This window comes from Rhinolophus hipposideros, assembly GCF_964194185.1.
Source record: "Rhinolophus hipposideros genome assembly, chromosome: X".
NCBI lineage: Eukaryota > Metazoa > Chordata > Mammalia > Chiroptera > Rhinolophidae > Rhinolophus > Rhinolophus hipposideros.
In genome coordinates, this window is record NC_138046.1 from 95,670,222 (window position 1) to 95,694,595 (window position 24,374).

General features: G+C 51.4%; 1 protein-coding gene across 5 annotated transcripts in view; it reads left to right on the top strand.

The window, feature by feature from the left end:
• The window catches only part of BCOR (BCL6 corepressor), an 84,417-nt gene that overhangs the window by 42,427 nt on the left and 17,616 nt on the right, over positions 1 to 24,374 (top strand). For 3 of the 5 annotated variants that reach the window (XM_081043291.1, XM_081043290.1, XM_081043293.1), the window contains exons 2-6: positions 17,025 to 17,150; positions 18,485 to 18,563; positions 19,516 to 22,356; positions 23,028 to 23,081; positions 23,561 to 23,747. In XM_081043291.1, the coding sequence (XP_080899417.1) occupies positions 17,065 to 17,150; positions 18,485 to 18,563; positions 19,516 to 22,356; positions 23,028 to 23,081; positions 23,561 to 23,747 (3,247 nt within the window). In that variant the 5' untranslated portion in view covers positions 17,025 to 17,064. The remainder of the gene's footprint in view (positions 1 to 17,024; positions 17,151 to 18,484; positions 18,564 to 19,515; positions 22,357 to 23,027; positions 23,082 to 23,560; positions 23,748 to 24,374) is intronic. The other 2 variants (XM_081043292.1, XM_081043294.1) reach the window with 1 other exon arrangement.

A 24,374-nucleotide genomic window follows, 5' to 3' on the forward strand; every position in this document is an offset into this window, starting at 1 on the left:
CAGCTCAGGGTTTTAGCTGGGTTTTTTTCTTCCTTTTTTTTTTTTCTTGGATGAAGGTTAGAGGAGAGGTTCTGGTTTTAGGTTTTCGGGGTAGCCTCTTGGAGAAAGATCCTTAAAATTAAAATGTCCTGGGAGTAAAACTGGGGAGGAAATGGCCCACCCCAGAAGGTGAAGGTGGGTGGTGAACGCAGACAGACTTGGGTATTTCTAGCCGTCTGACACTTCCTGTGGCACTGGAAACGGACACCACGGGCCGAAATCAATCCTTACGAGGTGTTGGATTCGGTTTTGCCAATAGAATTGCTTGTGGAAGGCATTTTGATTGTCGGCCTCGGAGACTCCTATACGTGGACACTTGGAGAATACCTTTGCTTCTCGACCCTTTCCACTCCACTGCCGACCTGTTATCTGGTCTGGGCTTTACAGTGTTGGTTGTTGTGTTTATTTGGGGCATGATTTCACCGCAAAGAGGAAGAGGGGAGATGGCGGTGATTAATATGCCGTCCAGGTTTAAACCGAAGCTCGCCTTCAGTGTGCGGGTATATGCCGCCGCTTACCAGGATCGCCTGGGGTAGTTAGAGGAGCGCGTGGGGTTCGGGCGCCAGGCGTTCGGCGGGCTGATCCGGGCTGGGGCTCGGACGGCCCCAGCGCTGTCCTTTGAGGCGCTGTCACCAGTAGGTGACTGAGAGTTAATTAGGAAGTGTTCTCCGGATCAATGGGCCGCACAGCTCATTAGCGATTCTCTCCAGCTCTTTGCAGGGCCGGCCGGGCCTCTGCCTCCCACACAGGCCGGGGCCCTGCATCCCGGGCTGCGGAGAGTGCCACTGGGAAGTGGGGAGAGCCGGGCAGCCAGGGGCGACAAGGAAGCCGAGTGTAACTTCGCCAGTGGCGTGTTGCGTGCGGTGCCGCGAGGCCCACGCAGCCCGCTCTTTCTTCCTGCTCGTGGTCGCCTCGACTGTGTCTTTAACTCGCCTCGGCTCGCGTCGCTGCCTGGCTGCTCCTCCCCGCCTCCCTCGCCTATCTCTTGTTCTCTAAGCTCGACGCCTGTGCTCCCCGCCCAGTTTGGGATTAGACAAGATAAAAATAGGACTGCCCAGCGCGCAGAGCTGTGACTGTGCCCCGGCAGCCGGGCTGGCGGGAGCTCGTGGGGCCGGGGAGGACCTGCGGTGCGCTCGGGGCGGCCCGCGCCGGTAGGCTGCCCCTTCCACCCCGCAGGCGCGGTCACGCTTCCCAGGCTCTGTCCGCCGGGAACCGTGCAGGCAGGGGGACCTGGGCAGGGTCTCCGCGCTCTCGCGGGTGTTGTTGGTGTGCCTGTGATAGATCGGTCTAGACAGGCATGCAGGCTCCCTCCCGGCTGAAGGACGGGAAAGGGGGGGCGGGCCGCGGAGGCGGCGGCTGACTCCCGTGAGCAGCGAGTGAGCGAGCCAGCCTGCGGGCCCAGCGAACAGGGTGGAGGGAAAGCTGCGAGGGTTTCTCTTAACCCTTTAAAGGCGGTGGGGAGAATGTATCGGGTGAGGGCAAAAACCTAGCAGAAGAAATTCCTGGAGACATAGTAGCGGGTCGTGGGTGGGGGGGGGCAGGAGTCTGGGCCTAGGGTTTTCCTTTCTCCTCTGCTTGCACGCTCACATCCCGGTGCACTGGTCGCGATTCTTCGACAAACCAAATGCAGCTGCTAGATGATCTAGTTTGACCCGGTACTTCTCAGTGTGTGTGTGTGTGTGTGTGTGTGTGTGTGTGTGTGTGAACACAATGGGCACCCTCACTTAAAGGAACTGAGTTTGGGAGATGGCAGATGTAGACCTTAATGAAGTGGGAGATCTAGTATGAGAAGGTCTGCTCAGAGCTCTAGTCAGTCGGGTGGGGTCTCTGACCAAGACTGCTGCAGACAGAAGAACCTAGCCTGAAATGCCAGGCCACTGTACAGGTATGCAATGGAGGGAGCAGAGGTCCTTGAGTTGTCAGTATAAATACACACTTTTGACCATGAACTTGTGGGGACTAGAATCAAATATGTGCTGGGAGACCACCTCCAAACAGGAGTTGTACAGTGATGTGTGTACAGGATCTATCATTTGTATATACATACATGGGATCGATATTGAATTGGCCGAAACATTTCATACAGCTCTTCAGTCATTGGTTTAATTCTTTCCAGGAGTTGAAATTGGTGGATGGGTTACCCTTTGTATGAATAATTAGTAGCACTCTTGTATCATTTCCCCTCCTCTCAGGGTTTGTGGTCTAGGGGATCTTCTTCTGGTTACATTTAAACTATTGGTCTGGCTTGAAAATGAGTTACCCTATAGGCAACACAAGAATGTAAGTAGTGAGGAGGTGTATGTGTTAGGAATGCTCAGATTAAGATGTGTTCCTGGATGACGTGTACTGAGAGAAATCAAGACACTTGGGCTCTGGTGCTCACAAGGAACAAGAGATACATAAGAGATAAAGAACTGGTCAAAAGAAATGTAAACATGGATTTGCACGTAAAGAGACCTACATAGCGATATGCTAAGAGAAAATCCAAGATTTTGTTGAGCTGGAAACTAGGGCAGAATTTCTGTAACTGTTCCAGAGACAAAAGCCCATTTAAAGGTGTGAAGAGGGTCCCTTGGAAACAGAAAAAGTATTTATTTGCATATATGCTTAGAAACACAAGCTGAATGACAAAAACTCAGTGCCTGAGGAGGACTTTCCTGAGAAGTGAGAACGTCTTGGGCTTGGAAGTGTGGGCCACACCACCACTTTCCCACCCTCATTCACAATGAAACAATGTGTCTTTGGCTAGAAGGGACCTGAAGGCAAAGCAGCCTAGCTAAGGGTGAATGGCCCTCGATTATTAAGATACTTCTGGTTACAGTTTCTTCCCATCTAGAGCCGAGAGGGAATGTGTTGCGCAGGTAGGAGGACTTCTAAGAGATTTTGAGTTCTTGACCTTGAATGGATGGAGGGTGGAGGAAAGAGGAGCTTTCCACTTTGGGTCAGGAGAGGAATGGAAGTCGCACTGCTAAACTGTTTGCTAAAGTGGTGTAGGCCTAGTGGACTGAAAGACAGAACCGCAAAGACAGAACCGGGAGAAGTGCGAAGTTCCTTTCATTTTGGTGTGCATTCATTTTTATTTTTTTCTGGAGGAGACCTTGCAGGGACAGCCTGCATAGCGTGGATTAGCAGGCATCTCTGTGACCCCAGACGCACACGTGTAAAGTAGACTACGGTTTGGTTTGCCCGTGGTGTTGATTTGCCGCGGTCCCTCTTTGTCTGAGCCCAGCCAGGAATTCCAGCTTTTATTGGGAAGACTGCACTCGGGTGGAGCCCTCGAAAGGTCGGGCGGGGCAGGGCCGGGCGGCCGGCTGGGTGGGAGGCTCGCAGGCAGCACCGAACCCCAGGACAGTCAGGACAGACCTCTGGAGCGCCCGGCAGCCCTGACAAAGCCACCTTAATGGTTTCCTCGAGGGCGCCGGGAGGCCCGGCGGGGTTGGGGACCGCGCGGGTCCACTTCGGCCGCCGCGCCTCACCCCTCCCCCGCCATCCAGAGGCCTAAAGAGATCAGATGGCCCTTTGTTAGGCCCCAGGGTCACACCCGTGCCCTGGGGGCCGCAGAGGGGCGGGAGGCCGGTGCTCCAGACGAGAAAGGACCTTTTTGCTTGCAGGCCTCGGCCTCGCCCAGTTCGGGGAGGCAGAGGCCGGCCCCAGCTGCTTTGCCAGTGTGCACCGGCCGCAGGATCCGTCTGTGTGCAAAGACGGCTTCGCTGCTGGGGCCTGGGTGGCGGCGGCCGAGTTGAGAAGCAGCAGGGTCAGAAGTGGATGGCCTCCTCAGGCTGTCTTCCGGGGTGGCCAAGCCACCTTCGTGGCCTGTACTTGGCCCAGGATGTCCACCGACCTCCTGCCTGGCCCGACGGCTTTCGCTGGTTGTTCCCAGTGTAGTCCTCAGGAGGGGAGATCTGACTTGGTATTGGATGGAAATTAGTGAATGATGCTTTTCACCATATTTCTGTAGAAAGCCCCCCTTCCCAGCACAAGCTCATCTCCGCTTGCCCTCAGTGGAGGGTCTCAGAAATGGGAGTCCCCACTTGATATATTTTTAGAGCCATGTCTCTCCAGCCAACAGCACCTGTCAGCACCCACGGGCTCCTATCCCCGCGATTAGACTAGCGGGGAAGTCCGCTAGGAGAAGATCCTGACAGCATAAAATATAATTTGTGATCTAAAAGACAGTTTCCAGTATAATCTCATTATGCACCACAGACTCCCGGTGTTATTTTGTGGAAGGCGGACAATGATCAATTTACATTGACCCGGGGCTGGGCGAGCTTTTAGATGGTAATTGCCATATTGATTTGCATGCAAAAAGGAGACCTGCTAAAATTAAAGACCGGAAGCTAAATTAAACTAAATTTATTGTCTAGGTGCAAACCAGAGGAACTATTGGGGGAGGAGGATGGATGAGTCAGGTCTGGGTGGGGGTGGGGGGGAGGGGCAGAGCAGGTGAGAGGCCCCAGAGTTTCAGGTCACAAATTTGGGAGCAGTGTTTGCCCTTTGTGGTTTCATAATGTGAGGAGGGGACTTGTTTAGGGTGTGGGGACCCAGCGGGAAAAAGTTATAAACAGGCACTATTGCATTTAAGGCACTGAGGTCTTTTAATACTAATAGTAACTGCGAGGGGGAGGAGAGGTTTATAGGGTTATAGGGGTCTTCCTGCACCATTTCCGGCAGCCCCCCATTTCTATTGTTCTACCCGATCTCTCGCAATGATGCCAGGGACACCCAGAACTATTCCATCTGAAGAGTTAAATTTTTTAAAAAGCCTCCCATAACCCTTGCCGCCTCACTCCCTCCCCCTTCCTTCCCGAGAGCGAGGTCCTTCGGGGAACGCGTGAGTATGGGGTGTACTGCACGCGCGCCGCGGGCAGGCTTGGAGCGTTAGAGGCTGCGGAGTTCCTTCCCGGACGCAACCGTCCCTGGCTCGGCGGGACTCCGATCTCTTGGAGAAGCCGTCCGCTCCAGGTGGCCCAAGTAGGGGAGGGAGCGTCTGCGCCGGCCACAGTCTCGCGGTGCCGGGGGTCGGGGGTGGAGGGTGTCGCCTCCCTTCAGGTTGGAAGGGCCTGCACCGAGCTGGGGGGGTGGAGGCGGGAGGCGGGGCTGGAAACCCGGTCCCGATCGCCGAGGCCGAAAACTTTGAAAAAGAGCGAGAGCAAGCCACTCCTAAGCCGGGAGCCGGGGGAGGGCGGGCCGCGGGGGCGTGTTCGGCGAGCTGGCGGGGTGAGAATCCGGCGCCGCCATCGCCCCGGTCCCTCCTGCTGCGCCCAGTCCCTTGCCCGTTCACTCGCTCCCGGAGCCATTTCGCACATCCGGAGCCTCAGCCTCTGGAGGAACAACCGGTCGGATGCCCCTGCGGGTCCCCGTCCCCAGCGAGCCGAGCTGGAGACAGCCGTCGGGTGTGGGCAGTTCCCGGAGCATCTGAAAGCCTGGGGCAGACCTGGAAATTGGGGATAGGCACCGACACCTTGCTTGTGGGACGAGAAATTGGGAAAAGGAAAGGCTTTTTTTGTGGGGACCCCCGGGATCCAGTAAGGCTCAGCATCTTGCAAGCCACTTGCATCTTAATTCGGTCTACACTTGGGCCCCAGGAGTTTTTCTTTAAAACCCTAGGAAAGGTAGAAAGGTGTAGGCACTCTTTACAAAGGGCTCTTGCTCTATCTAGATAATTTCACTTATTGCTTTATGTGGCAAAACTAGGGTGGCAAGGCAAGTTCTAGTGCCAGGCCCAGCACTTTGTGCAGAGACCTGAGAGTAGTCACCTACCTACTACCCCTGCCTATTCTGGGCTCCTGGAGGAGGAGAAAGTGGAGCCTTGTTGGTTCCAATGTAGGGAGATTGGGGGGGGGGGGGGAGGAGTGTTGCATAAGACTTCAAATGGCCTGAAAGGTGACTAGCTGTAGAAGCATCTGGGTTCCAGGCTCCTTGTGAACCAAGTTGCCTAAAAGGTTATCCTTTCACCCTGGAGTTGAGTAACAAGGCCTAAGGAAGCCTTCCGATCTTCTAGGGGATTTCAAATGGCACAATTAGACCAATAATTGGCTCCTCTCCGCAACTCCAGGACTGAGTTTGACCGTGGCCCATTTTTACTAGCTGTGTGACCTTGGGGGCAAGTTATTTATGGCCTCTGAGCCTCAGTAAGTTTCTTCATTTGTAAGACTGGGAATAATTATCCACCTTAGGATCAAAGAAGAATGCTTGGCACATAGTAGGCCCCCGAGGATTAGTGACTGCTTTGAATGACTGGTCAATGTTCCTATGGGTTGCTCTTCCAGTCCCCTCTGCCCCTGAGACCAGAGTCTGGGGACTGAGGAGGCAGGTTAAGTTCCCCTCCCAGGGTATCCCCAAGGACATTTCTCCAGCTCCACCTCCATGAGTTCTCTCTCCCTTTGTTACAGTTCTTTGCATTCTGCATTTTAAAGGGTTCCATATGAAAGAACTTGGATTTTTTTCCCCCCTAAGTGGGATCATTAGATGGTTAGGAATTGATTCCAGAACCGGTATCTGGGTGCTCTTTGGCGAGTCTTTCCATCCTTTTGGGGGAGGAAACAGCAGTGGCTGGAAGGGAGAGACCTGGTTGGAAGAGGTGAAAGGGGGTGGCCTGCTGCAAAGGCCAGAGGTGCTGTGGTTTGTTTGATAGGGATTAAGTCCGGATGTTATGAGGGCTCAGTGTGGTTTTCAATAAAGTCTGCCAGGGATTGCTTCTTTTATATCGATATGTATTTTAAAAAAATTACTAGCGTGAGAAGAAAACCAGACCTGTATGGATCCAGGCCGGTAGTAAGCTACTGTGATCAGGTTTCCTACTCAACTCCCAGAGGGGAAGTCAGCGTTTGATTGAAGCTACACTTGGTTCTTGACTCTCAGGGGATGCCTGCTCTGAAACAGGAGCCCTCCCTTTCTCTCCTCCTCCCCCCCCCCTTTCCCTTCTTCCCCTAAAAGCCTTTGTGCTGAAAGAGCTTCAGTAGGCACGAATCCCTGGTCCCTCTCTAAAGAATGCCTTCCAGCCTTTGCTGACATTGTTTCGTGAACAGTGGGTTTTACCAGGCCAGCAGTTTTACCCCCCATCTTAGCTCACTATTTTAGAGGTATAGCATGTCCAGGATGTGCCTAACTGTGGTGATTTCCACAGTGTGTAACCAGGGCCTTGCCTGTCATCTGAAGACACCTTAACCTTTGCCCTGGGTGCCCCCAGAGTGGGGTGAAGGTGGAGAGAGCGAGGACAGGGGGTTGTTGTTGAGGGTCTGTTTGTTTTTTCAAGCAACAGACGCTGAGGTGGAATGAGGCGAGTCTGAGAGTATGTATGTCCCAGCTTTGGTGTAAAACTTGGTTTAATTGGAGAAACTCTTGGGCATGTAACAGTTCTGTACAAATGCAAACTTGAAATAGCTCTAGACCTAGGTCATTTAGGAAAGAATAAATGAAGTACAGAAATCTCCAAACTATGTAATTCCTCGAATTGTCTGCCCTTCCATAAACATATGACAAGTGCCAAGGCATTGCCAGTCAAAACACCCATGGAACCAACAGCCTCCACCCTTTGTATTTATTATTTTATTAACAGCATTTTACACAGCATTTAACAAGCACAGCCTGCTTGCTTTGCACCCAGACTCTTAGCAGACTAAGGGGTAGAAAACGTCTGGGGGTAGAGAGGAGTGGTCTCTAGGGGAGTTCTCTAGCTGGAGAAATGTATCAGATGGGGAAGGAAAAGTAGCATTTGGGGGTGGTTTCTGCTGTCCCCAAAGAGAAGACAAAAGTAATGCTTTGGAGGAAGACATCCCCTCTCTCTTCTCAGGAGGAAAGTTGTGCAGATGTGGTGTATCTGGGCAACCACAGATTCCAGAAGGTGAAACCGGGTCTGTTTCATGATACTCTGCCCATCAGTTATTGGTGATTTTCAAAGAATAAGTATTTGTCTGCTATCGTTATTCTATATCCTGGTGGAAAGTTTATAACGAAAAGTAATGCCTTTCTTAAGTCATAAAATGAGCCTTGTATGATTATTTAATTAAAATCTATTTAAGGACCGATTAGGCGTGTAATTTGCGCTAATAATGACGATTATGGAAATGTTCGACTTAACCAAAAATCATAAAGGAGACATTTTGATCAGTGGGGCGGCCAGTAAGTATTCAGGGAGTTGGACAATTTCCGAAACACAAGGGGCTACAGAAAGCGCAAAGCTGCTTGAACGCTGTGACATGGCAGGAGAGCTGCAGGCCTCCCTGCCTAGACCCCAAGCAAGGCCTGGGCAGGCCAGCCCATGCTTTGCTGAGCACGGAAACCAACCCTGGGAGTCTGAACGACCTTTATTCCCAGCTGAGGAATTGGGGGAGGGGTGCTTTCCCAAGCCACCAGGAAGAGAAAACTGGGAGCAGGCTGACAAACCACACCAAAACCTCGGTGAAATGGCTGTGCTCTTTTGCTTTGACAATAGTCAGCGACAACCGCATACTGCCTTGGCTAGCCTTGGCTGAGCCTGGAGGGGTGGGGGGAGGGGGGGTCCCTTGTTCCGGAGAAACCTGCCAGCTGCTGGGCTTGGTGCGAAGGCCGACGAGGCAGACACAATGCTGCTGTTGTTGGTTTGATCTCGAACTGTGGATTGTTAGTCTGGCTTTAACTATGTGGTAAGGGGGGAATGTGAAGGCTGTTTACAGCGAGTGCAAATAATGTGACAGCTGTTGGTGCACGAGCAGCGCTGCGCCTCCTCGGCACTTACACAAAGCGCACACTATGCAGGCCCTCCGAGAGCTGCAGAGGTGGCCACCACTTTCTGGCCAGAGTGCGTCCTCAGATGAGAGAAAGCTCAGCAGCAAACCTCCCCTCCCCTGCCCCAACATACACCTCTGGCTTCCAGGATTGGAGTAGAGGTGCAGGATGGTTTGTGTGTTGTGCTTTAGGGAACTTGTTAGGCGGAGGAACTTGTTAGAGGGAGAAGGCTCTTGGGGTCATGAGTGTCCCTGTCTGGAGGGGTTTGGCCAGGATCTGTGGACCTAGGTCCTTAGCCGCTTATGACAGGATTTTTAAGATTTGGGGAAATAACTTTCAGCAAGCTTGTTGGGAAGAATGTATTATTAACTGAAGGCTTTCTGGAAATTGCAGAGGCTCTGAAGACCGTTGTTCTCCTCTGAAATAGCCCCGTTATTTGACAAATTAGAAAGACAGGCAGGCTCTATGTGGACCGTTTCCCCAGATTGGAAATCTAAGTGTGTGGGTTTGGGACCCAAAGGGGGGTGTATTGAGTAGTAGGGGTCCAGGTTGGGTTCTGATTACCCACATCCCCTTAACCTCCCCCCCCAAGCCTGCCCAGTTTCAAGAGGGCATTTGCCTTTAGCTGCCGGACTCAGAGGTGAAGTCCTGAGGTCTGCCCACAGCGCCACCCGCTCTGTGACTTAATCAACTAGAAGTCCACAGCCATGGGCCTTTTCTGAGTTCCTGGTCCCCTGCCAGGCACTACAGGGAGGCGCCAGGGTGGGAGGGAGAGCAGTTGGTGGCAACAGTCACCCACCTGGGCGAGTCCTGGAAATGCCTGGATGACCAGGAAGGTGGGTCTGCCTCTTGGCTGTCTTGGGGCAAGCTGGGTGTAAAAATAGCTCTCTACCCCCCCCCCCATCCCATCCCAATGGTTGAAGGCTTCGCAGCTCTGGCCCCTAGGGTTTGGGGGGAAGGGTCTTTTAGAGCTGACTTAATTCTATATCCTGACCTTTTCTATGTGACTTTGCTTGGTTCTTGGGTGTACAGCCTACAGGGTGTCTGCAAATTGAATCCCCCCGCCCCATGCCCCACCAGGTCTCCACTCCGAGTTTTAATGTGGACTTCTACATCTAGTTGGGTTCCGTAGTGGGGAGCTGGGAGATGCTTCTGGAGTGATACATGAACTTCGGTGCCAGTTCTATAAATTGGTCTCTTTTTATGACGTGTGCCATTTTCTGTAGGAATGTTGCTTGCAAAACGAGTTTCGCCTTGGAGGAAAGGCGGAAAGATAAACAAGCCTGCAACGCCAAAACACTGGCAGTCTTTCCCTCCTTCCAGCTCTCTTAAAGCAGCCGGGCTGTATTTCCAGGATTAGATTCCGTGCTTGTGAGGAGGGACTCTGGTTGGCTTTTTTTTCCCCAAGCAAATGCAAATTAGAGAAAAATAATTTTCTTTCAACGATATGCAATGTATTAGTCACTTGTTATCGTGCTCCGAGGCAGGCCTCATTTGCGCGTCTGCCAGCTCGCTCACATCTGCTTGGCGCTGTTCGGGGCATTTTAACCTTGGCGGTGTCGTGTCTAGTCCCATGGATCAAGGAGGAGTAATTAAGCTCTGAACAGCCAAAAAATTTCACGGGCCCCCATTTATGCCGCACTTGTTCCACACCTTTGTTTGGGGTGTTGTGAGTTCCAAGATTGAGTAGCAGACATGGGGTTCCCATTGTTCCTTGTAAAGAAATTGGGTGCCGCTCTCCTCCTCTGATCCTTATCCCCAGCCTTCCCAAGACCCCCACGCTGCTCACAATCAGCCAGGAATGCGGGTGCAGACCACAGGGCCCTGTGTTTTATGTATCTTTTATTCATAAAAAGTTCCTTTGTGCTTCCTGTGTGTACTAATGATAGCTGTTGTTAATAGCCTTATGGTATAGCTTGTTCCTTGGGGGGGGGGCATTAAGTGTGTTTTACAACTGCAAAGCTTTAGTGGACACCCCTTCTGGAGTTGTGTGGATCGTTTATTCTGGATTTGCCCCCAGGTTGTGTAGACGCCAAGTGGGAACCCAGCTCTGTAGAGACTAGACAGAAGAGGGTGTGAGGCTTTGGGGGGAGAAAGTGGGGAGTGAGGGAGGGTGATTAATTGCATTCAACCTAGGTTTCCTGTCCTGGGCCCCCTCCTGTTGGGGACACCAGCTTCCAAATGGGCCCCCCTCTTACCATTCACACATAGTTGTGTGTGGCACAACCATAAAAGAAAGTGAAAGGAACAAAAAGCCTGAGCAGTGGCCTGAACTGGTTGGGTGTCTGGGGGGGGGGGGGAAGGGAAGGGGAAGTGTCCAGGCGCTGGTCCCTGAGCTGACCCGAGGCCATGGCTCTGCCTGGGAGGGGGTGCATGGCCGCCAGCCCAGGTTGGGCAACAAGTCTCTTGGTCAATGGTCAATCCTTGCTGGTGCCCCCCCTCCCTCTTTACAGCTGATTACACTTGGCTTGCATCGTGGAGGGGGAGCATTCACGGAGAGCCACACTCCAGTCTGGTCGGAAGGGAGCTCAGGGTGATTGAGGGAGGGGTGTGCAGTACCCGTTCCCTGGGTGGGCTTGGCTGGCAGCACACCCTGGTTCTCCATGTGCCCACCCAAAGTTGCTTTTTGTCAGAGACACTAGCTGGGGACAGAAGGTGTGGCGGGGGCTCGGGAAGGGGACCCACAGAGGAGGGGGGTGGGGGTGGGGAACTAGTGGTTAACCTGGGTCAGGGGATTGCCGGTTTTCTGGGGTTTCTGGAAGGCCAGTCCCAGCGCTGCGGCGGCAGCGAGGAGGGGCGGGCCCGGAGCCACCGGGGTGTGTGTGGTGGGAGAGAAAATCCCTTTGTTGCCGACTGATCCGCGCTGGGGCTGGGGCTGAGGCGCGCTGGGGCTGGGGCTGAGGCGGGGGAGGGGGTGCCCCTCCTCTGCTCTCACTGCTGCTGCTGCCCAGAGCCAAGTTCACTCCCGAAGGACCTGAGTGGCTCTCTGCTCTGACCCAGGCTCCCTGGGAGGAGGCAGGGAAGGTTCTGGTTGCTCAAAAAGGTCAGGACCTTGCGAGCTCTCCGTCATCCTCTCCGTCCCTCCCTCTCTCTCCCTCAACCCCCCTTGCTCTTCAGCTCAGTCTGTTACTAATGCAAAACTTGGGGCATGGGTGGGGATGCCCCCAGAAGCAATGGCCATGGCTTGGAGTGTGCCAAGAAACAGTGGTTGGACTAGCTGGGTCATTCCTCCCAACGCCCATGTATTGCAGGAGGAGAGACCTCCCTCAGCCACACCCCTGCAAGCCGGTGGCCCTGCCCAGATGGGGGTATAGGGGGGCAGCCTTGGGGTCCCCCACTCCCCAATGCTATGCACACAGGAAAAGCAGCTCAGGAGGACCTGCCCCAACATACATCCGGAAGAGCTTTTTTCATCATCTCCCACCCCCTTCCTAAAATAACTTCTTCACCACCACCGTCTACACACACACACACACACACACACACACACACACACTTCTCTGACACCAGTAGAGAAGTGCCGCTGTGTGTGACTCAGTCTGCACTTGGAGCAGCCCCAGGAAGGACTCCCGCGTGGTTAGCTTTGGGCTTCGATGAAATCCACACAACTCTGCTGAAGGTCACTCCTCCTTGGCCTGGCCCCCTCTGTGTCCTTGCCTCAGCCTTCTCACTGCCACAAAGAAACTATGCAGCAATTCTGGGGTTTATTACACAGTATGTTTAGTGGAGTCAGATGCTGTTTAATGGGGTTAAACGTGACCTGTACCAGCTATTGCCAGGCGAAACTCAAGTCCATAGTGCAGTTTAATCCTCTGGAAAACATGGTGCCAAATATTTACAGATGAGGGAACCAAGGTTGAAGAGGTTCGGCCACCTGCCCAGAGACACACCGTGAGAGAGGGTGAGAGCTGTCAGGATGTGGTGACCACATTTTCGCATGTTCTCCAGAGAACCAGCTATGCAGTGAGGGAGACCCCTTTTCTCAAAGAGGTCCCCAGCCCACTGCGCACTGGCTGGGATCCCTGATGCCTGCTCTGCCTTCTGAGCCAGAAGCTCCCATAAACCTGTCCAGGTCTTCTTGGTCACTAACTAGACAATTGTGTGACTGGGCAAGGGTTCCTAGTGAGAGAAACCGGAGGAGAGCACCATTAGTGCTTGTGTGCAGCATGGGGGTTTGGTGGTGACGCTTTCCATTTTGTCCATGCCATTTGACAAGTGTGATGTGCAGGCTTGAACCGATTGGCACCTGAAGGGTGGAGGCAGTAGAAAGTGGCCTGGTGCCAGGAAGAGCCGGGGTGGAGAGAAAGGAGAGGTGCCAACAGTGGCCTGGTGCTGCGTCCCCTCCCTTCACTCATCCCAGCCTCTCAGAGTCAGTGCGCCTTCCTTTTCAACCCGCTCTTTGTTGTCTGCCAGGCTAACTCGCCTTTAAAGAAAAAAACATTCTCTCCTTTTCCTCAGTCCGTAATGGTATATTCCTGCCATGAGGAATAAGCGAAATGGTGGTGGTGGGTGCTGCCTGGGGCCCGTGTGCCCCCTCGTGTCTTCACAAAGGGTGGAAGTACCCCTTCTCAGGGATGCTAAGGTTGAGGTGACAGCTCCTAATCTTGGTCCCTCTGGCCTCTTTCTGCCAATCAGGCCCTTTTCCCCAGTGTCCAGGCCAAGCTCAGATACTAATCATAGCTCTTGGCTTCCAGAGCAGATGACTGCCCAAGTCTGTCCAGGGAGACCCAAGTTCTCCTGTGCTTTCAATTACCGCCAAACTGAGAGTTAGAGACCCCCCGGTGTGTGTCTGCATTTTTCTAGCCAGAGCTCTCCCCGGAACTGGTGTTTTAGCAGGCAGCCAGTACAATTCCTATCTGTTCTTTAGAAACCAGGCACTCCTCCGTTTCCCTGTCTGACCTCTTCCCTCTTCATCCTGATCCTGCATCCTAGCCCCCTTCTCTCCACTACTGGAAAAAAGGGTTAAACCCCAGAGCCAAGGTATAGCTACACAGCTCACACTGCAAACAGGTTGGTGCTTGTAAAGTGCTTTTCATGAGTGACTTCACACATCTTGGCACTTCTAGAAGCATAGCCTGCCTGTGGAAGAAGTGGCGGGGGGGAGCGGGGGGGGGGGTTGTTGAGAAATAAGGGCAAATGAGTTTCTTACATATATCAGCAAAGTGCCTGCCCTGTTTGTCATCCAAATCACATCATTGCCCTCGCCGCTGTGTCCCACGGCCAAGGTTCAGAGAAGCCAGTTTTGAAGCACTTCCCCTTAGAGGTTAAAAAAAAAAGCCCCCAATTATTTCAACAGCCGCTTCTAGAAGTGGAGTGGGATGAGTGTCACCAGTTCTCTGCCTCTCTCAGTCTATTCATTTCGTACCCCCACTGTCCTGTTTAGTAATACATCCCGGAGAGATGGGGGGAGGGGAATCCCCAATCTTCAGTAATGGTGGGGTGTACATAGTGTGGCCTTTGCTTGAGGATGTCCCTGCCAGGGATTTGGGCTGCTCTTGTTTGTCGCCCTGGAGAAGGGCCTCGTGCCAGGCAGGCCATTGCTCATTGGCCCTTTCCACTCAGCTCCATCTTTGGCCAGGAACCTGAAGAGTTAAAAGTCTTAGCTTGTTGCAATGAAATTATGGCTGGCAGTGGCGCCGCTGTTTGTTCAACAGACCTCCACTTTTAAACAGTTCACAAAAAGTTCATGGGGCAGCTAAAGATTATAAGTGTGCGTATGCGTGTTTGTAGTCAGCAGGATCCAACAACGTATACCCCCCCTTTCTGCTTCTTCGTGTTCAGCCCTGCCTATCCGCCTGCTTCCCCCCCCCCCGCAACACACACACACACACACACACACACGCAGATGACACTGAATCGAGCTCTGGGCCTCAACACTCCATCTGACCCTGTGCATGTGAGAACACTTCATTCTGACGCCTGGTGTCATTTATCTGTGCAGCATTAATATTGAAAACCCCACAGGATAAGCCCTGGAGAAGGAGAGAAGCTTTGAAAGCACCCAGTGGTTCCAGATGTCTCTAAACTACATTTCACCTTTCCACTCAGTCCAGGCTACCCTTTCTAATGAAAAGCCCTTTTAAAGGAAGGGGGCTCAGTAGGGGCTCAATCACTCAGTAGGGTGATTGAGGCAGCACCCTTCCTATTTCCTCAGGTGCTTGGAGATCCTTGTCACAAAGTGACTACTAAAGGAGGTGTGTAGGAAGGGCTTGTTTAAGGGGAGGGCAGTTTTGAAGACTGGGACACCGGGAGATGGAAGGTTTTGTAGGCACACACTTTCTTCTTCCCTCTTCCTTTTCTTAGAGGTTGGATTGAATGACCCTTTTGCTCCTCATGTAATTTCTATATTTCATCGTGACGCACAGCTCGGGGATGGTATGGTATGGTCCCTCTGCTGCAGCCAAGGAGCAGGACACTTGCACTAAGAAATGTTGCTCTACCTTCTACGTTAGGACACCTGGAACGTCTTCCTTTTGTTAGAAGGGGTGGCAGGTTAGGGAGGGGACACTCCGTTGAGTGTGCCTTGTGGTCGACCCAGCACAAGTGGTGGCTTCCCCCCAACTTGATTTGTGTATTTGGAAGATGGAAGAAAAGGCCACGAGTCCCCACAGAACCTTCCTCGACACCCAAGTCTGTCTTTTGGGGGCACTATGGCTCTCGCATTGGAAACACCCCAGTCTGTGTAAGAAAGATGCTTCCCAGAGAAATAGCTCCTTCAGAATCCCACCAGGCCTGCCACACTCTGCAGATGTCTGCCTCCTCTTTCGTTCTGTAGCTTCATTTGTGAGCTCTGACTGTGCGCAGTGTGTCTGTCCGTGTGGCTCTTGATTACCAGGCAGTGTTCTACGTATAGGGGCTGATGGGGGATGCCGGTGGACAAAAGGCCTAGTTAGGACAAATGCCCAAGGACGGCCTGGCTTTTGGATTCAGGTCTCTCAGGTGTTCCCCCCACCCTTTACCCTCCAAGGTTCTCAGAAGAAGACTCCCTGGACCTGATACCTCCAACCCAGGCAGGCCTGGCAGCCTGCTTGTGTGCTAAAGTGTAAAAAACGAGCATTTGCATATTTTTTCCTGCTAACAAAGGAAATGTGTCGACTTAGGGAACATTTGGGTTTTCGGAAACTGTGTGGGTGGGTGTGTGAGGGAGGAGGAGAAAGAAAAGTTCCCCTGATGATCTGCATGCCAATGATTTCACACTCAGGTTCGGGTCCCCTGGTAAAGACGCAGTGGCCAGTCCAGACAAGGGAGCTGGCGATGTGATTGTGAGCAGGGAATTGCCCAGGGCCATCGGTCCCAGGCATTAAAGGCTCCCCTACTTATTAACCCAGCATTTAACAGCAGGATATGGGCTGAAGCGCAGTCAAAAGAAACGGCTCAACCTCCAAAGAGCAATTAAAATCCTGCACGAGGATAAATCACGCGCCGTGATAATCCTGTTAATAAAATGCAGCTTGTCCTGACCCTTCACTCATGCAGCAAACTAGAATGTGATGTGGGTGGGGGTGGTGGGCAGAGAAGGTAAGGAAGTATGTGTGGGTGGGGGAGAAGTACTCTCCCCTCCTCTGCCTGGCAGCCTCTGCCTCCTGCCTCCTAGTACGTGGAAAATGGGTGGCTTTTGGCCACTCCCAGAGTGCCAGTGTGCCAGCGGCTGGCAACCCAGCAGACTGGGCTGCTAAGACTTCTGCGCTCGCTAATGATTTCTTGTCCCTAGCGAGCAGGCGTCATTGAATTACTCAGCCGCCTCCCTCTGCAGCTCCCAGGCCAAACCACCCTGGTTCTGTGCTTAATCTAATGTAGGGCTGGGGTGGAGCTGCTCACCAGCCCACCAACTCTTTTTAACCCTAGAGCTGTAAGTTGCGCATACCACAGCCCTGCAAATGCGTGATGGTGTGGGCCACACCTAACTGTTATGCTTTCTACCCTCTCTGATCCTTTCAACCCCAAGAAGTATCAGTGTGGGGCTCCCTGGGATCCAGCACCATTCCTTCCAAGTAGTTTCTCCAAAGGCTGGGAAAGGGGAAGGGAGGCCCCCCAGTGGGCTGGGGGGCTATACCTTGGATGGTGTGGGGGGGGTGGCGCTTTAACCCTCTCACCTCCCCAGACCTTCAGGTCAGGTATGTGCCTTCATTCGTGGCCATCTGTAGAACATTGAGCACAATCTGCCTCCCCGAGTCTGTTCTATGTGAATTGCCTAGAAAGAGGGCTTCTCTCCTTTCCTATTTGGCTCTTCTTTATTCAACCTCCTGGGATTTTGTTGTTGTTGTTTTTTTCAACAGACTAGACGCTTGAAGAAAAGCTGCCATCCAAGAAGACGATATGCTTTCAGCAACCCCCCTGTACGGGAACGTTCACAGCTGGATGAACAGCGAGAGGGTCCGCATGTGTGGGATCAACGAAGACAGGTGAATGTGCCTGTCTGGCAGAGGCCTGGGGAGAGAGCGCAAGGGTCTCTCCCCCTCGTCCCCCCTAACAGAGCCGAGTTCCCCCTCACCTTCTCACAGCCAGAATGGGCACAAAGGGGGTGGGGGAGAGATCTCCTGCCTCGCTGGCGGCCCTTGATTTACAGTTTTAACAGGCAACCCAGCTCAGCGAAGCATTGCCGCCCTTTAAAAGATTAGCCCCTAAAGCGGCCTTTCAGTGCACTTTCGTCCTTAATTTATTATTTCATATTTATGAAGGAGAATTAATCCCAGTCTATATGCTGCTTTAACTCTAAATGTCAAGAGTGTGGGCCCAGGTGGATCGGCATTCGATGTGCTTTTAAAACAAATAGTTTGCTCAGTAATAACTGGGGAGATAGCCACCCTTTACTTCGTTTAAGCCCAGGGTTTCTCGGCGTCCTCTGCCGCCCATTCGGCAAGGCTATTGGCCCCTGGTTTCAGTCACCTGACAGCTCTGTTATGTTTCCTAATCAGTAATTTTGCAGTGTGGGGTAGAGGCAGCTAAGCAGTAGATGATTGAAGCTGCTCTTCGGGGTAATGATGAAACTTTCCTCTGCTGCTTGTCAGCGATTTTATCCTGGGCATTTGGAAGTTGGCACCAGGCGCTTTCTTTATCGATGCTCTCTGATAACAAGTCCCAGGGCAGCCGCAGCAGCCTGGCACAGATGTGTGGCTTCCTCTGGAGCCTGGAGAGACTGACATTTATGTGATATTAGTGTGTATCCCCCATCGTTTTGATAAAGAAAGTCAAATATGGCTTCATTATCACCATGGAAACCAATTTCAGAGGATATGGTACCTTACTTGGGGAAAAAGTTTGGAAAACCTGCCCTTGTAGGTAACAGAAGTGGTTGATGTGGCCAGACAGTGGACTCCAGCTTTGTGTCCCCTGGTGACTGGTGAGATATGTGCTTTGGTCTTTGGCCATTGTGTAATTTAATGTCTGTCTTCGGTAGAAGTTATAAGCGTCATCTAGGACAGCAGAGTCCAGTGCGGCCTACTTGGCATTCTGGAAAAAAGATTGTGCTAGAGGAATGGTGCCTAATTTCTGGTTTACCCAACTCAGGGGTCATATTTGTGATTTCATGTCCCTGTTGGCCTGCCTTTGTTTCTCCCAGTCCAATTGAATCAACATTTGGGGACAACTTTCAATGTGGGCCACTGGGGAGGAATTTCTTTTTAAGGGCAGTTGAAAAAAATGGAGTTATTAGAAACTGGTCTGTTCTGGGAGGGATCTATGAAAGATGGATTAAGTGAGGAATGCTTTCATGAAGTTGGTGTGTCCTTTTAAATAGGAAAATTCCTGTAAATGATGGTGATGCTTCAAAGGCCAGACTGGAACTAAGGGAAGAAAATCCCTTGAACCACAACGTGGTAAGAGATTAATGGCTTCTGTTGATGTGCTATCTGAATCTCAGTGATCTGTAATCAATCGTGTATTAATTTGCATACCATTAGAGGGCTTTTCAGGGGCAGGGCAGGGGTGTCTCAGGACACGGCTGAGTGGAAAGCCCCTGTCTGTTGCAGGACAAGGCCCTCACCTAAGCTTTTCCTACCTCAGGTTCTTGGCCACATACTCCTTTGGACATACTTGCCATTTATGCCCGCGCCCCTAGTAACTGGTGGGATATGTGCCGCCTTTTCTTCGCTAAGCTACATGCCACATCAATGCTCCCAGCTGGATAATTTTCCAACCTCCTAGTAGATCCTTAGGGTTTACCTTTCCTGTAAAATATGAAACAGAACCTTCTTCAGACACCAGGGAGAGGAAGTCAAAAGACGCAACCACAGTTTGACCCATGACCTCTTTATTGATTTAGAAATGAGACAGCTAAAAGTCCTCTGTTCCTCCTGTCCCACTGAAGATTGTTTCTTGTTATGTAAAATACATCCAGGAAAACCCCAGTGAACACTGCCCCCACCCCCAACGCAACAGGCCCAGGGAGAGTTAGTGTTCATTCTGGACCCCCATAAGGGTGGTGCTTGAAAGCAGTGGAGTTGGTGTTGTCTCAGTTGTAGCAAAGAATTTTTGCTGAGAAGGTGAATTTTCCAGAGTGAATAGATGACTGAATTAACGTGTGGGCCTCAAGTCTAAAGGGATCAACATTTTCCAGGCTTTCAGGGTAGTTGAACAGAGGTGAGAAAGGTGGGCAGCAAAGGGTTTTGGATGAGGTGGGAGAGGCCAGAGACCCTGTGAGTCCTTCTTAACTCTTTCTGCTCAGATGTTAAGGTTGATGTCATTTTGAGCTAGTTTGAGGTTTCTTTTCGGGACGGGCCCGGCACTTTGAAGGAATGTCCTAAGTAACACCCGTGTTCTTCTGCAAAGGTGGATGCGACCGCGGCCCATCGGATCGATGGCCTTGCAGCGCTGAGCATGGACCGCACTGGCCTGATCCGGGAAGGGCTGCGTGTGCCAGGCAACATCGTCTATTCTAGCTTGTGTGGACTGGGCTCCGAGAAAGGTCGGGAGGCTGCCACAAGCACTCTAGGTGGTCTTGGGTTTTCTTCTGAAAGAAACCCAGAGGTGCAGTTCAAACCGAACACACCCGAGACGGTGGAGGCCTCCGCTGTCTCTGGAAAACCCCCAAATGGCTTCAGTGCTATATACAAAACACCACCTGGAATACAAAAAAGTGCTGTGCCCACAGCAGAAACACTGGGCTTGGACAGGCCTACCAGCGACAAACAGAGCCCTCTCAACATCAATGGTGCTAGTTACCTGCGGCTGCCCTGGGTCAATCCTTACATGGAGGGTGCCACGCCAGCTATCTACCCTTTCCTTGACTCGCCAAATAAGTATTCACTGAACATGTACAAGGCCTTGCTACCTCAGCAGTCCTACAGCTTGGCCCAGCCGCTGTATTCTCCAGTCTGCACCAATGGGGAGCGTTTTCTCTACCTGCCACCACCTCACTATGTCAGTCCCCACATCCCGTCGTCCCTGGCTTCGCCCATGAGGCTCTCGACGCCTTCGGCTTCGCCAGCCATCCCACCTCTGGTCCACTGCGCAGACAAAAGCTTGCCCTGGAAGATGGGCGTCAGTCCTGGGAACCCGGTTGATTCCCATGCCTATCCCCACATCCAGAACAGTAAACAGCCTAGGGTGCCCTCTGCCAAGCCAGTCACCAGTGGCCTGCCGGGGGATGCAGCTCTCCTGTTGCCCCCCTCGCCTCGGCCTTCACCCCGAGTCCACCTTCCCTCCCAGCCGCCTGCAGACACCTACTCCGAATTCCATAAGCATTATGCTAGGATCTCCACCTCGCCCTCTGTCACCCTGTCAAAGCCATACATGTCGGTCAGCAGTGAGTTCCCCGTGGCGAGGCTTTCTAATAGCAAGTATCCTAAGGCTCCGGAAGGGACTGAAAGTGCCCAGCCAGTTCCTGGGCACACTCGGAAAACAGTGGGTCAAGACAGGAAAGATGGTGGCTCACCTCCTCTCTTGGAGAAGCAGACGATTGCCAAAGACGTCACTGACAAACCACTGGACTTGTCTTCTAAAGTGGTGGACGTAGACGCTTCCAAAGCAGAGCACGTAAAAAAGATGGCTCCCACAGTCCTGGTGCACAGCAGAGCTGCCAGTGGCTTAGTGCTCTCTGGAAGTGAGATTCCAAAAGAAACCTTATCTCCTCCAGGAAACAGCTGTGCTATCTATAGATCTGAAATCATTAGCACGGCTCCCTCGTCCTGGGTGGTGCCCGGGCCCAGTCCCAACGAAGAGAACAATGGCAAAGCCATGCCGCTGAAAAACAAGGCCTTGGACTGGGCCATACCACAGCAGCGGAGCTCTTCGTGTCCCCGCATGGGTGGCACAGATGCCGTGGTCACTAGCGTTTCGGGGGCAGTGTCCAGCGCGGGCCGCCCAGCCTCCGCGTCACCAGCCCCAAATGCCAATGCAGATGGCAGCAAGAGCAGCAGGAGCTCTGTGGACACCACACCATCCGTCATTCAGCACGTGGGCCAGCCCCCAACCACGCCTGCCAAGCACAGCGGTAGCACCAGCAGCAAGGGCGCCAAAGCCAGCAACCCAGAACCGAGCTTCAAAGCAAGCGAGAATGGCCTCCCGCCAAGCTCAATATTTCTCTCTCCAAATGAGGCGTTCAGGTCCCCACCAATTCCCTACCCCAGGAGTTACCTCCCTTACCCAGCGCCTGAGGGCATTGCTATAAGTCCCCTCTCCTTACATGGCAAGGGACCTGTCTACCCTCACCCAGTTCTGTTGCCCAATGGCAGTCTCTTTCCTGGGCACCTTGCACCCAAGCCTGGACTGCCCTACGGGCTGCCCACAGGCCGGCCAGAGTTTGTGACTTACCAAGATGCACTGGGGTTGGGTATGGTGCACCCTATGTTGATACCTCACACTCCCATAGAGATCACGAAAGAGGAGAAACCAGACAGGAGGTCCCGCTCTCACGAGAGAGCCCGCTATGAGGACCCAACCCTCCGTAACCGCTTTTCCGACATGTTGGACGCTAACAGCACCAAGTTACATTCAGACATCCCCACCGACAAGAACCTAAAGCCGAGCCCCAGCTGGAATCAAGGGAAAACGGTTGTCAAAAGTGACAAGCTTGTCTATGTAGACCTCCGGGAAGAGCCAGATGCTAAAACTGACGCAAATGTGTCCAAACCTGGCTTTGCAGCTGAGAGTGTTGGCCAGAGCGCTGAGCCCACCAAGCCCCCCGCTGACCCGGCCCTGCAGCCACACCGTGATTTCATTGCCCTGAGAGACGAGTTGGGGCGCATCAGTGACTTCCACGAAGCTTATACTTTCAAACAGGCTCCAGGCCAGTCAGTCTTCAGCTTAAGCAAGGAGAACATTCCAGCAGGAACCAACAAGGAGAACCTGGGGATGCCAGTCTCCACTCCATTCCTGGAGCCAACTCTGGCGAGCGATGGCCCTGCTGTAACTTTTGGTAAAGCCCAAGAGGATCCCAAACCATTTTGTGTCGGCGGTGCCCCACCGAGTGTGGACGTCACCCCCACCTATACCAAAGATGGAGCTGACGAGGCAGAATCAAATGATGGCAAAGTGCTGAAACCGAAGCCATCTAAGCTGGCAAAGAGAATCGCCAACTCCGCTGGTTACGTGGGTGACAGATTCAAGTGTGTCACTACTGAACTGTATGCAGATTCCAGTCAGCTCAGCCGGGAGCAGCGGGCATTGCAGGTGAGCCCCCCCACCCAAATGTCAGTAATTTTACCAGTTGTCAGTTTTTTTTAATGTGGAAAGAGGACTGGGGGAGTATGATAGGGAAGGACACTGAGCAGATATGGTTAATGAAGCTTATGGTAATTTAAATGTATGAAATGTGGCCAGTAAGGGGATATGAGTGGTAGCACTTAGGAGGTTCATGTGTCTGATTATTTTAAGTTATTCTGTAGATTTTAAGAGAGCTCCACTCAAATACTGATGAACGGAAGTTTTAATTATTGTGAAGGCTATCTAAAGACTGCATGACATTTACCTATCAATTGCTTTGATTTCTCTGCCGTTACTGTACGTTAACGAATATACCTAGAAGTGCTGCTTAGAATGCCTTACATGATACTTGGTAGAGGTGTGTAGCAGCCGCATGTCTGTGGGATTCGTGCAATTTTTTTTCACCAAAAAAAAAACAAAAAACAAAAACAACTCGCTTAAAGGGATAGAGTATGTATTTAACTTGCTAGTGAATGATAGATGTTGTATAGGAATTTCCTTAAGATATTTTACTTTTAATTAAAAGATAAATAAAGCCAAATTGTTTTTGCAATGTTAAGAAAAAAATTTAGTTTATGCTTATAAAAATGGATGAAGTTATCTAAATGATCCATTGAGTGCCCATTTTAATTACATAGATGGAAGGATTACAAGAGGACAGTATTTTATGTCTACCCGCTGCTTACTGTGAGGTCAGTTCTTCAAATTTTTATTACTAGAATCTTACATAAACCTTTTGAGTTAAATTTCATTTCCAAATATACAAAGGGAAGTTTGTGGGCCATGGTCGTCTTTATTCATTGTGCATTTTGTTTTCTTTTCTGTTGTGTTTTTGTTTTGTTTTCTTTGCGTTGTGTTTTTGTTTTGTTTTATTTACCTTCCAAAGAGAATGTCTGTCTCTATGCAATAGTGTATGTATGGATATACATACACACCGCATATATATCTATACATATGGCTTTATGAATAAAGAATGTGTGACTACTTATATATAGATACTTTTAAATTTTTATCTGTTAAATTTAAAAATATCTCAGTTGTATCATAAATTGTGGTTGGTTTTGGGCAAACTTTTCTTTGAAAATACTTTCCTTTAAGGTAAGACGAATGAACTAGCTTTTATGGTAAGGTGTTGTGTTTTTTTTTTTTTCCATCTCCGTTCTCTTTCTAGCGTGCAATGATGCGCTTCTCAGAGTTGGAGATGAAAGAGAGAGAAGGTGGTCACCCAACAACCAAAGACTCCGAGGTGTGCAAATTCAGCCCTGCTGACTGGGAAAGGCTGAAAGGAAATCAGGACAAAAAGCCAAAGTCGGTCGCCCTGGAGGAGGCCATTGCTGACCAGAATGACAATGAGAGATGTAAGTAAACCCTAGCAGCTTGCGTGTGGTACCACATTGGTGAAAATGGGCGACTGGTGAAAAATGAGCTGAGGGAAGTGAGAGGAAGCAATTCACTTACAATGGCCTGATGTCTAGTTAGTGGCTGCTCAGAGGAACAGGCCACTCTTGCCATCCATGGAGGGAAGGGCTGATTGTCCTTTGGAACATTGTAGCATTCAGTAAGGAGGCGCCTATGAAAGATTATTTCCTGGGACACATCTCCTTTCCCAGATTAAAATTGGTTCTGTGGTTGTTAACAGTCTAATATAATATAGCAGAGGAATGGCAGTGGAAACTAAGTGTAAGTGTGGCACATCTATGTTCTATTTTGTAGCGGGTACAGATACATTTTTTTTGTAGCAGTGGAATGATACTTCCCGCCAGAGGTTATCCCCACCCCCCACAGTGACAGTCTACTCTGGAATGGAGAGTACTTATAGTCTCCCTCCAAAGGCAGAGGTTTTGTTTAAGTGGATGAAGGATGATAAAAGCACTGCAAAGATGAGCCTAATTATTTTCTGTGGCGGATTTGTTTGTCATCATTGGGAGTTGACAACACAATCCCAGGACGTTGTATAAATGAAAGGGGTTCTTCCCACCAGACAG